Source organism: Arachis hypogaea, chromosome 4 (assembly GCF_003086295.3).
Source record: "Arachis hypogaea cultivar Tifrunner chromosome 4, arahy.Tifrunner.gnm2.J5K5, whole genome shotgun sequence".
Lineage (NCBI taxonomy): Eukaryota > Viridiplantae > Streptophyta > Magnoliopsida > Fabales > Fabaceae > Arachis > Arachis hypogaea.
In genome coordinates, this window is record NC_092039.1 from 116,054,274 (window position 1) to 116,066,575 (window position 12,302).

The window sequence follows — 12,302 nt, forward strand, 5'->3', positions numbered from 1 at the left end:
TGAAATCCTAATTTAATTTGCACAAAGGATAAAATTAAAATTAATTAATTGAAATGAGGATATTTTAGGTATAAAATGTTATTAAAGTTTCAGTCTTCATTCCAAAAAATTTCAATCCTCTATATCCTCATTTTTTGTAGGTACTGAAATACCAAAATTTTGGAAATAGAGACTGAAATTTTAGTATCAGTCTCTGAAGCAACAAACATGATACTGAGTCTCAGTCTCTCAGTTTTCATCCCAATACCTCAAAACAAACGCTACCCAAATTAATACTCCAAAGATTATAGCGTTGACAAAATGGTACTTGACCTTTATTATTGACAAAATGATCTGCGAAAGATTTTAAACTTTGACAAAAATATCCAAAAGTGCATGATGTCACATTCAACGACAAATAGTAATCCGATAATAAAAAAGTTTAATGATGGTGACAGAGAATTCCGATAACATTTTCAGCAAAGAAAAAAGCTTGATTCGCTAATCTCTTCCCTCACTTTCTTTTGTGGTCAACCTTCTCTTTCTCCTCCTCAAACCCTAACAACAACAAATGAATCATTTTGAGGAGTAGTTTGTACACGTCGTGATAAACCATATCCAAAGTAGAAACAACATCTAAACAGTGTTCTATCGCTACATTATCAACACCACACCTCAGCGCTTTCATAGTTATGGCGTCGTTAGTGGACATTACAATTTCTTTGGTGGTGTTAATGTCGAATAATCGGATATTCAGAACTACATGAGAAAGGTCTGTGAGGGTCACATTGCTATCAAGCATGGCAGCGGTGACAATTCTAAAGATTCATGTCCCAAAGCCTACCTCGAGGATCTTGAGTTGGCACCGGTTGTCGAAAATAGCAGCAAAGAAGGCCTGATGGAGGGGCTAGAGTAGTGGCTGTCGAAGAAGGACAATGGCATGAGGTTGACTAGGATTTTGAATAAGATAGGTTTTGGGGTAACAACGGAGGTTGATCACGAAAGGTCTCTGATGCGAGTAATGACGAGGAGGTGAGGGAAGATATTAGGGTTTTGGGTTGGGCGTGAGGAGGTGAGAGTAGAGATTAGCGAATCGAGCTCCCCTCCTCGCCGGAAATGCCATCAGAGCTCTCTGCTACCATTATTAAGTTTTTTCAATTGTCAGATCAGCATTTTCGTTGAATGTGACTTTATGTTTTTACGTTTAGGTGTTTTTGTCAAATTTTAAAATCTTTTGGGATCATTTTGTCAATAACAAATGTCAGATACCATTTTATCAGCGACAAAATCTTTTGAATACCGATTTAGTATTTACCTCATTTTTAATCCTATTCAATTCAAATTACTGTAATTTGAATGGAATTAGATCAGTTAATTTAATTTTAAAAAATGCAAAATTTTAAATTAATAAACTTTTAAAATTTAAAATTTGTATAAATATAATTTAAATTACAAAAATTTAAAACTTGATTGTTTATGTTCATCCAAATTTTAAATTTTAAAATTTTTAATCTAAATTTTTAGTTACTTTTTAAATATAAATAAATTGATCAAACTCATATCATATCACAATAATTAGATTTTAACTTAATTCTAAAATTATTTTTTTTTATCAAATTTTTTATTTTTATTACTAAATTATCTTTAACTAAAAAACTATAAAATAATAAAAAAAAAAGAAAATGGGAAAAGGGGAAGGGAATCACACTGGAGGGTTTAGGGAAGAAGAGGGGAAAGGGAAGGTGGGGAAGAGAAGGGGGAAGAAGATAGGGGGGAGGGGGAAGGGAAGGTGGGGAAGAAGAGGGGGGGAGGGGGATTCCTCACCGCCGCCGCTGCTCCTTGTCGTTTAGTCCTTGCTGCTGGATCTCACCGCCAGATCTCGTGCTGCTCCTCTTCCTTGTTCGACGTCGACGCCAGCAGATCCGCGAGGTTAGACGTCGCGCGCCACTCGCTGTTTCTACTCCTCGTCCTCGTTAGATCGCCAGTCGTCAATGCTTTTCGCCGGTCGCCGCTGTTTCTCGTCCTCCTTGCCAGTTGTAGTTATGATTCTATTATCCATTGGTGTTAGGATATTTGAGCACCCGCAGTTGGAGAATTTTAATCCAATTACAGTGCATTGTCAGTCTAACACATACCAAAATCTAATTTGTGTTAATCAATTATATGCCAGCAACAGACAGTGGAATGAGCAACTAATTGGAGATAGATTCCCACAAGCAATTGCAAGTGCTATTCTATAAACAGAAACCAGCGATAATGAAGTTGAAATTACTTAGAAGTTAGACAACAATGACTACTATTCAATTTTTTCGGAGTATTGAGTTGCATTTCAATTTCATCATTCATATCGGATCAACTCCCAGAAACATGCTGCAAGAAAGAAATATGAGAAGTAACATGAAAGATACCATGCTCAATGAAGGTAGAAACATTCATCTAAAAAATTCTTCACGGTGGTCTGTCGGTCAGAAGTAAGGTCAAGCAACGATTTTTATCTATAAAAAACTTTTGCCCTAACTATCAGCAATTAGAAAAATCTATCATTTATTATCTTCTTTCATGCTCCGTAACTCAACTTTTTTAGTCTGAAATCAGTTTCAGAAACTAGATTTTACCAATTCTTTCAAATCAATTTTGAAAATGGTGGTCTTGGCTCTTGAATGAATTGAAGAAGGAAGTGGGTTGAAAGGAGAAAACTGCACTTGCATCAATACTACCATAAAAGATTTAGAGAGCAAAAAATGTCCGGGTCTTCAAGAATACTATCATTTCACTTTACCAAGTAGTGACGGAATTTAAGACCATGGCAGAGGAATTTTAAAGACATCTCACTTCTTAGTTTCTTTTTTTTTTTCCTTTCTCTTAATGTTGTTTCTTAAGGACACTTGGGTTTATCCCCTTCTTTTACTGTGTTTTGTCCACCTTGAACATGTAATCTATTTATTGAAATAAATGAATCACCACTTTTTTTTTTTGAAAAAAAAAAACTCAAATAAAAAAAAATTAAATATAACAATAGTCTTGACAGGTGTTACTTTTGAATTTACAGGTCAAAAACTAGTCACCCATAACCACCATATTTGTAGCCATCGTAGATCGTGGCCATAATATAATTGTTATATTTCAATAAGAAATCAGCGCAAGAACATCATCCATCAAGTTCTCAAATTGAATCTACATGTATAACATATGCTAATATATAAAGATCAATAATAATAATAATAATAATAATAATAATAATAATAATAATCAAAGTGGACCTGGTTTTGCATTCCAATCATAACAACGAGACTTCTTATCTTTAGGTATATATAAACATGGTCCCTTTTTCTTAATTTGCCAAGCGCAAACTTCGACACAATGTCTTGCATTGTCCCTTGTATCGCTATATATTTCAAACCAATAGCAACCACCTTTCCATGAATACCAGCAATAGAAAAGTGTGCAGCCCCAAACATTAGGTCGAAAATGGGACTCAAAAGACTCATGAGGCTTCAGATAGTTCTCCCCAATATCAGTGTCTTTTGATTTGAAATGAACTTTTAGATCATCATTGCTTTCCAAAGCATTTTCTATCTTCAAAAATGTGTAGTTGGAATTATTGAATAAGTGTTGCCTAATAATGGCAACATAATTATAGTAACCACCCATAGCATAATGAGTTCTAGCAAAAATGAGAGCCATGCATTACTATTATTTTTACCGTCTATATGACTATATGAAATTAAACATACATTGCATTGTTACACTAACATAATATAAAAGTATATATAGACTTTAGTTTATGGTTGAACTCAACGTGTCAAAAGCATGCATAAAGTTTTTCTCATTATTCGGGAACATACAAAATTGTATGATATTAACCTAGCAATGATTAAACTCTTTAAGTCAGAATATTTGAAATTGTTTTGAATGACGATTCAATTATCAAATCCTCAATTGAAAATATGTTTTGATTCCTCAGATAATATTGTCAATAAAATTTTTATGAAGAAAATTAATTATCTTTTTCAGTTAGTAAAAAATAAATATTTAGAACATATACATTTGGTCACGCAAAAGTTCTAGCATATTTTTTGAAAATCTGGTGATGCGATTCTTTAATATAAATAGTTACCTGAAAAACATAAATATCAATCTTAAAGATGAAATGTAATATTTTAACTAATCTATCTGTAATATAATAGTTATTATTGTCTCAAACTTGCAATAACATTTTATAAATTATACACTATAAATATAAAATAAAATTATAACACATAAAAATTTTACAGAAAATTTTCTTAAAATTAATATTATCCACTCTATTAATAAATTTCTTCTTCTAAATTTAAGTTAATATTATCCACTCTACTAATAATGGCAACATAATTATAGGGGCAATTTACCCAAATAAATAAATTGAGTGAATCATTTACCTAAATACACAAAATGGAAACTTGTTACGTGCATGTACATTTTTACTATTATATAAACCATGGTAGCCAACCACGGTTTCTAATTTCTACGTAAATCGTTGCTACTAGGGATGGATTATGGTTGGAATACATTAGGCATAAACCGTGGTAGCCTCCCACGGTTTATGAAGGCAGCAAAATATACATAAAACCTAGTGACCAGCAACGGTTTATGAAGGAGTTCGTATGGTCATAAACCTTGGTTGGTTGCAAAGGTTTATGAGGAGTAAAATTCTATATATATGTGTGTGAGAGATTGAAGCTGCATAAGAGATCATTGTCACAATGGCAAGTGTGGAAGAGAGTTTTCTTACCTTAGTGCATTGCTCTAGGAAAATCCAAAAAAGCAAAAGATATGGTGTGAAGTTCACTGACAGAGAACCAGTAAGTGTTTTCATCAGTTCATCAAGCACTTTGTCAAATTTGAAGAACAGCATCTTACAGAAACTTGGGGTGTTTGGTAGCAAGTGGGTGAAGAAGCTATTCTACAAGATTCCCATTGTAGTTGTCTCGACCGGTGTTAAGTATGATACCTTTGTGCTAGCGGCTGATGAAGATATTAGGGTTCTGTTCTATTGTGTTAGGAGTTTTCCAGAGGTCAGAATACACGAGTTGTTCGCGAAGTTGGAGGTTGGTGTCGATAGTTCTGGGGCATCAGCTCCAGTTCATAACTCGATTGCCGCGGGCGGTGCGTCTAGTTCGATGCCTACGGTGAGACCATCCGTTCCGTTGGTAGCATCCCCTTCATTCGCGGTTGATTTAGATCGAACGGAGGTTGTTGGTTCTGTACCTTTGGAGAATGCAGGGGTCTTTGAGTAGGCGTATGAAGTGGGCACCGGTGGTGGCTTGCTACCTGATATGCAAGGCTTTGGAGAACCTGATCGATTAGAGAATGCAATGTGTGACGATGACTCTGACCAGGAGCCTGTAGATATCATTGGGGACAACGATGATGACACAGGTGCCAATCCACATGCACAACATGGGCCTTCAAGTTCTGGCACTCAGTAGTACCCTCCACACTTCTCCACACTAAACTTGGAGGCTCTGGGTCCACAGGCGGACTGTGGTCCTACAGTTGGGGGATCTTCTACAAAATTTCAGATTAGGCAATCATTCCAAAATAAAGATGAGGCTGTGTTGAGTGTGAAGGACTATAGCATCCGCCGAGGTGTTGAGTACAAAGTCATCGAATCAGATCATCTTAAGTATCATGGAAAATGCAAGGAGTTCGGTAAGGGTTGTACTTGGTTGATTCGCGTAGCGCTGCGTGCATGAAAGGGCACTTGGGAGGTTAGGAGGTACAATGAGCCACACACTTGCTTGGCAACCTCTATTTCCAGTAATCACCGTCAGCTGGATTACCACATTATCTGTGCGAAGATTCTTTCGTTGGTTAGGGCAGATGCTACGGTGACGGTAAAGGTATTGCAACAAGCTACAGAAGCCGATTACAGTTTCAAGCCTAGTTACAGGAAGGTTTGGATGGCGAAGCAGAAGGCAGTGGCACAAATATATGGAGATTGGGAAGAGTCGTATGCGGAGTTGCCACGTTGGATGCTAGGGGTATAGTCAACCATGCCTGGGACAGTTTCTGTGTTGAAGACCTCTCCTGTTCGGCTTGGGGATGAGGTTGATGAGTCCAAGGTGTACTTTCATCGACTTTTCTGGACATTTCCACCCTATATCGAGGCATTTCAGCATTGCAAGCCCCTCGTGAGTATTGACGGTACCCACTTGTATGGCAAGTATGGAGGGACGCTGCTGCTGGCGATAGCGCAAGATGGGAACTCAAACATCCTCCCGATAGCCTTCGCCCTTGTGGAGGGAGAAAACGCAGAGTCATGGTCATTCTTCTTGTCCAACCTACGAGCGCATGTGACACCACAGGAGGGTATCATTGTTATCTCTGACAGGCATAATGGCATTAAGGCAACACTTGAGGTCCCTGAGACTGGATGGCTACCTCCACGTGCTTTTCGAGCGTACTGTATTCATCATGTGGCTGCGAATTTTTTTCTTACCTTCAAAGGTAAGGATGCAAGGAGGATGTTGGTGAATGCTGCCTATGCAAAAACTGAAGCAGAGTTTTATTACTGGTTTGACATCATGCGGACTGAGAATCCGACAATATGTGACTGGGCCAACCAGATGGAATACGACAAATGGACCCAACATGAGGATAGTGGTAGACGGTTCAAGCACATGACAACCAACGTTAGTGAATGTGTGAACTCCGTGTTAAAGGGAACTCGCAACCTCCCGGTCACATCGTTGGTTAAGTCAACTTACGGGAGGTTTGCTGAGCTATTCGTGGTCCACGGACAGACAGCAGAGGCACAACTCGGATCTGGGCATGAATTTTGTTAGGCATTGGTAAAGGCTATTGATCGGAACATAAGAGACTCAAGGTGCTTCACCGTGACCTTATATGACAGGCACCAATCGGAGTACACTGTGGCCGAGACAACACCGACCAGAAACTTCTCGTTGGGTAGCTACAGAGTTTCCCTTAAGGATCACACCTGCGACTGTGGCCACTTTCAAGTACTCTATTATCCTTGTTGCCACGCCATTGCATGTTGCGCCTACTCGCGCCTTAATTGGGCGTCATATGTTCACGAGGTGTATCGTATGAGTGAGGTGTTCAATGTTTACAAGCAGGGTTTTGTTCCGCCTATCCCAGAAGGCCTATGGCCCCCATATGCTGGGCCAACTATCATTCCTGATCCTAACATGAGACGTGCAAAGGAAGGTCGTGCGAAGATAACCAGGATCCGTGGTAGTATAGATCAGTCTGTGGAGAACCAGCCGAAGCGCTGTGGGCTATGCCGTCAGCCTGGGCATACGCGGAGGAACTGTGACCAGCGAAGACATGCTGCTGGAGGGGATGCTTAGATCTTATTACGTTTATTGGGTCGTCATTGTTGTTTAAGTTGTATTAGGCACTCTTAATTTGAGTAATGTAAGGTTGGTTAAGTCAATGAATGTCGACATGTTTGTTTAGTGTACTAAATTCATCTGAGTAAGTCCGCTTATTTTATATGTTTAATTGAATCACTTTTATATGCTTGTTTATGTATTTATACTACCTATCATGTAAACCTTGGGAAGTTAGGGGGTTTATGTTGAAGCCATTCTCTTCATAAACCATGGGAAGCTAGCTAGGAGGGTTTATGTTCAACAAATTTTCTTCATAAACCGTGGGAGACTATCACGGTTTATGCCTAATGTGTTTCAACCATAATTCGTTCCTGGTAGCAACGGTTTACGTAAAAATTAGAAACCGTGATTGACTACCACGGTTTACATAATAGTAAAAATACACATGCGCGTAACAAATTTTCATCTTGTGTATTTAAGTAAAAGATTCACTCCATTTATTTAATTAGGTATACATTGCCTTAATTATAGTAACCACCCATAACATCAAATAAGTTCTAGCAAAAATGAGAGACATGCAGTGCTATTATTTTCACTGTATGAAATTAAACATACATTATTGTTTACACTAACATAATATAAAAGTATATATAGAGTTAAGGTTATGGTTGAACTCAAATTTAAGTCTCAAAAGCATGCATAAAGTTTTTCTCATTATTCGGTAACATACAAAACGCGTTTGAGCAAATAACACTTATTTTATAAGGTTTCTTTAAAATAGCATATTACTTTATATATAGTTAAATTAGATTACACTTCTTTCGGTACATTTTATCTAACTTGAAACTACATACACATTCTAAAAACAAAATAATCTCACATATTTATGTAATGTTAACCTAAAAAAATATAAAGGTTAAATTTTATTTTGGTGCATTATTTTTGTTATTTATTTATGGAAAAATATAGGTAGACAATGAAAATATTAAATAATGTGAACAATGGATATATTAAATGTTTAATTCACTAAGTGTGTGGATGATTATCCTAATATTAAGTTTTAGTAGGATAATTTAGGAGTGTAGTGTATTTTTACTTTATTGGGTCAATTTTAGAATTCATTATTTATATTGTTCACAAAAACCGCTGTTTATCTAACAAAGTCCTTTATTTATTTATTAAAAAATTAATTTTTTTTTACTGATAATAACTTTAATATATCTCCTAACAAGAATATAAGTTAGTTAAACCCTTTCTTAAATGATCAATCAATTGACATACTTTCAAGGAGAAATGTTACCTTATAAAAATTGACTAGATAATAATTATATAAAAAAAATCTTTTTCAATAATTATGGATGAAAAATATTTTTCCTTTCTTGAGTATTTATTTAACTCTTTTATCATATATATTGTTTAGTTATATTTATAAATTTAATAGACGTAAATGATATAATATTATTAATGGATATTTTCTTTAGTAATATTAACGTAGTGAAATTATTTGTCCTAAAACTTAAATTAATTAAAAAAATTGAATAATTTTATCTTTAATATTCTCCTTCACATAAGAACTTTATTTTAAATTTGTGTGAATTTTACATAGACTTATATATATATATATATATATATATATATATATATATATATGTCTTGTATTGAAATTCTTTATGTTAATAAGATTCAAATTCTAATTAAAACTTTTAAATTATTAAAATTCTGATACTATGTTATAAAATTATTTATCTAAAAAATTTAAATTAGTAAAAAAATATATAAATAATTATATATCTAATCATTATCAAAACTATATTTAAAATTATTAAATCTACCAACAAAATTAAAACTAGATTTAGTGAGCAAACCAAATTGACACAGCAGTATTCTGACATAGCGATGATTATGTAAGCAGTTGCTAAAAACTGTCTCGAATCCATTATATTCCTCGGTTCCTTAAAAGACATCAATCACCAAAATGCTCATAATTTATTTTGCAGTAGTTTGAAACCATTTTGCGGCAGTTGAGAACCACTATAAATTAAATCTCTAAAAAATAAAGCTAAATTCTGCTTTTTTTTTTTTTTTTTTAGTATATAGTCATAATTTATAAGACTTTGTCTGGACTAGCTAATAACAAATATCAGATATTAACAACGACTGAATTAGTGATCAAATGACTGATAATGCGATTACAGTTTAGTGACATAATAGTGGCAAATAGTTAATTTTGTACCACAATCTTATTAGATACCAATTTAAGGACTAATTTGTTGGGTTCTAGCTTAGTACGTAGTTGTTAGTGAAAAAGAACCAGATACCACATCATTTTTCAAATTTAATGACCAAATATTGATATAAGAGAAATAAAAGACTAATTAACAACATATATATGATTTTCATTTGATCATTTAGAATTAGCTTTTCTAAGCACAATTAAGGCTTTCCAGCGTAGTACATCATATATCATCATCAATAACCTTCTCTAAATATATTATTCCAATATTATTAGATTATTATTATTATTATTATCATCATATTTATTATTATTATTATTATTGTTATTATAAGAACAACATCTATAATTGCTCTCTCATACATACTCTCTCATCTATATATAAGTTAATAATAATAATTAACAGGGATCGTCACTCCACTCATAGCAGATGTCATCAAGTACATCATCATCATCATCATCATCATCACTATCATCATCAGTATCATCATCATCATCATCAAAATAAAGATCAGCACGCGGTGTATACATACAGGGTCCATCTCTGTAAATTTGCCACTTGATATTCGTAAACATGTTGTCTTCATCATGTTCATATATATCAAACCGCCGGCAAATACCATGATTCCATGCAAAGCTGCAATTGAAAATCGTGTTTCCAGTGATATTAGGTCTCAAATGGTACGAGAAATTTTCACCAGGCTTTAGAGTGTGCACCCCAACATCATGATCCCCTGCTTTGCAATGAACCGTTAGATTCTCTTGGTCTTCTAGAAGATTCTGGATCGCCACAGATGTCTCCGGTGACACTGCTAAATCGCTGCCAAAACAAGGAACCATAGTAGTGATAAAAAGAAGCCATAGCACTGAAATGGTTCTAGCAAGATGAGCCATTACTGCTATTTGGAAACTTTGTTTATTATTCCCTCTCAGCTTCTTTCTTTTGTTTTCACTGTGAAATTGTGAGCAATTGTTATGTGTTTATATAGGATCAAGTAACTGGAATTGAAGGTGTTAAAGAGATGGTTGAACTCGAAAGTTTGAAAATTCTGCGGCGTAAATATTGTAAATAATATTGTTATATGGCACCACACAAAGAGTGCCTCATGTAGATTATTATTATTAAAGTAAACACACAAATTTAATTAACTTTGTGGTTCACTAAAATAGAAATTCATCCCATTGTTTTAATTTTGAAAATATTTGGTTTTTATGTTATTAAGTTGGTACTTGGTACACTTTAGGTTTTATACCGATATTACTTCAGCAGAAAAAATTATGGATTAACGTTCAAATTCGTTGTCGAAAAAATAATATGTTCATTAAATTGGTTCTTAAAAAATTTTGTTAGTCTTATCAATTTCTGTAAAATATATTTATCAGTGCAATATTCTATAAATATTGTCTTTTATTCAATTTTTTTTTAAAAAAATAAAAAGCAAGTAACTTTTTGATTTTTTGAATAATTAATATATAAAAGTAGATATTTAAATTAATTAATAATAATAAATTTTAAAAAAGATTGACAAAAAATAAAAATTTAAAAGACAAATAATATTTTTTTTATATTTATTAGTTAAATTAATCTTTTTATCAGATAAATTAGTAACACCAAAATTTACTATGCCTTAAAATTATTGAATTAGATAATTTTAGACAATAATTTTTATAATATTATTACTATTTGAAGTTCAAATTTTAGTAATTTATAATAACAAAATAAAATTATTCTCTTAGAATATTATAAAAAAAGTTTTATGACTGTTATAATAATTTTTTATTAAGCAGTAATTTTAAAATATTGATTAAATAATTATGCAAGGAATACACATAAAAATCGTTCCTACGAATAATACTAAACATATAATACACAAAAAAACCATTGCTTTAAAATTTTTACTATTAAATTTTAGAGTAGGAATCATAAAAATTGTTCCATATATATAATATTTATTTTCAATCTGGAAAAAATTGTAAAAAAGATATCTAAATTATATTATTATATACTAATTTGGCCGATATAAAAAATTTTATAAATAAATCTAGAATTTCGAAACACATTTTTAAATGTAAAATCAAATAACACATTAGATTTTAAAATAACAATAAAAAATTACTTACCCACCTGGGAAGTGAGAACATGTACGTAATTTTATTTTTATTTGTGTCCTAATAATTCATTGAGTTTTTCGTGTAGCTATAATCACTTACCTGTTAATTCCAATTTCTAAAGTCTCAAGTTTTTTACAAGTCAGATTTAAATTAGGATATATACATGCAACGATTTTTCATTTAGGATATTTATATGTAATATCTCCATAGAGATGTTTTATAGAGATGTTTTATATGCATAAATTATCCGAAATATTAATCATAATATATGTATTCTTTTTCTGTCTATATATATGACTAGATGAAATTAAACATTGTTTAGACTAACACAATATAAAAATATATAGAGTTAAGGTTATGGTTGAACTCAAATTTAAGTCTCAAAAGTATGTATAAAGCTTTTCTCATTATACGGTAACATACAAAATGCGTTTGCATATATATAGATTATAGATTATAGTTTCTGAGAAGTAGTTCCATCGAGGGAATACTAACATAGTGACTAGCGCAATTAACGCATATTTTAAGTTTTCTTAAAATAACATATTACTTTACGAGAAATGCCAAACTTTATTATTTTTTATTATTAGTTAATTATTAATATTTAAAAATTTAAGATAAAATATATTATTAAATAA

The 12,302-nt window shown here is 32.8% G+C and overlaps 3 protein-coding genes across 3 annotated transcripts; 1 reads left to right on the top strand and 2 right to left on the bottom strand.

The window, feature by feature from the left end:
• Nucleotides 1–3,228: 3,228 nt before the first annotated feature.
• Nucleotides 3,229–3,663, bottom strand: LOC112795260 (S-protein homolog 4-like). The gene has a single exon (XM_025837200.1). It carries the CDS (start codon nt 3,661–3,663, stop codon nt 3,229–3,231), a length of 435 nt encoding a protein of 144 aa, XP_025692985.1.
• A 2,351-nt stretch (nt 3,664–6,014) lies between these two features.
• On the top strand, nt 6,015–7,334 carry LOC112795261 (uncharacterized). The gene is made up of 2 exons (XM_025837201.1): nt 6,015–6,733; nt 6,875–7,334. The coding sequence occupies exons 1-2, from the start codon at nt 6,015–6,017 to the stop codon at nt 7,332–7,334; spliced, it is 1,179 nt and encodes a 392-aa protein (XP_025692986.1).
• A 2,089-nt stretch (nt 7,335–9,423) lies between these two features.
• LOC112795263 (S-protein homolog 3) lies at nt 9,424–10,446 on the bottom strand. Its single transcript, XM_025837202.1, has 2 exons — nt 10,086–10,446; nt 9,424–9,446 (listed from the first exon to the last, which is right to left on the bottom strand). Exons 1-2 carry the CDS (start codon nt 10,444–10,446, stop codon nt 9,424–9,426), a joined length of 384 nt encoding a protein of 127 aa, XP_025692987.1.
• Between the last annotated feature and the right edge of the window lie 1,856 nt (nt 10,447–12,302).

Excerpts from the sequence above, each read along its gene's own strand:
- LOC112795261 (XM_025837201.1), top strand. The coding sequence starts at position 6,015 with ATGCCTGGGACAGTTTCTGTGTTGAAGACCTCTCCTGTTCGGCTTGGG. Across the intron at positions 6,734-6,874 it reads GTTAAGTCAACTTACGGGAG|GCACCAATCGGAGTACACTG; the intron begins GTTTGCTGAGCT and ends CTTATATGACAG.
- LOC112795263 (XM_025837202.1), bottom strand. The coding sequence starts at position 10,446 with ATGGCTCATCTTGCTAGAACCATTTCAGTGCTATGGCTTCTTTTTATC. Across the intron at positions 9,447-10,085 it reads AATTTACAGAGATGGACCCT|CTAGTCCAGACAAAGTCTTA; the intron begins GTATGTATACAC and ends ATTTGTTATTAG.
- LOC112795260 (XM_025837200.1), bottom strand. The coding sequence starts at position 3,663 with ATGGCTCTCATTTTTGCTAGAACTCATTATGCTATGGGTGGTTACTAT.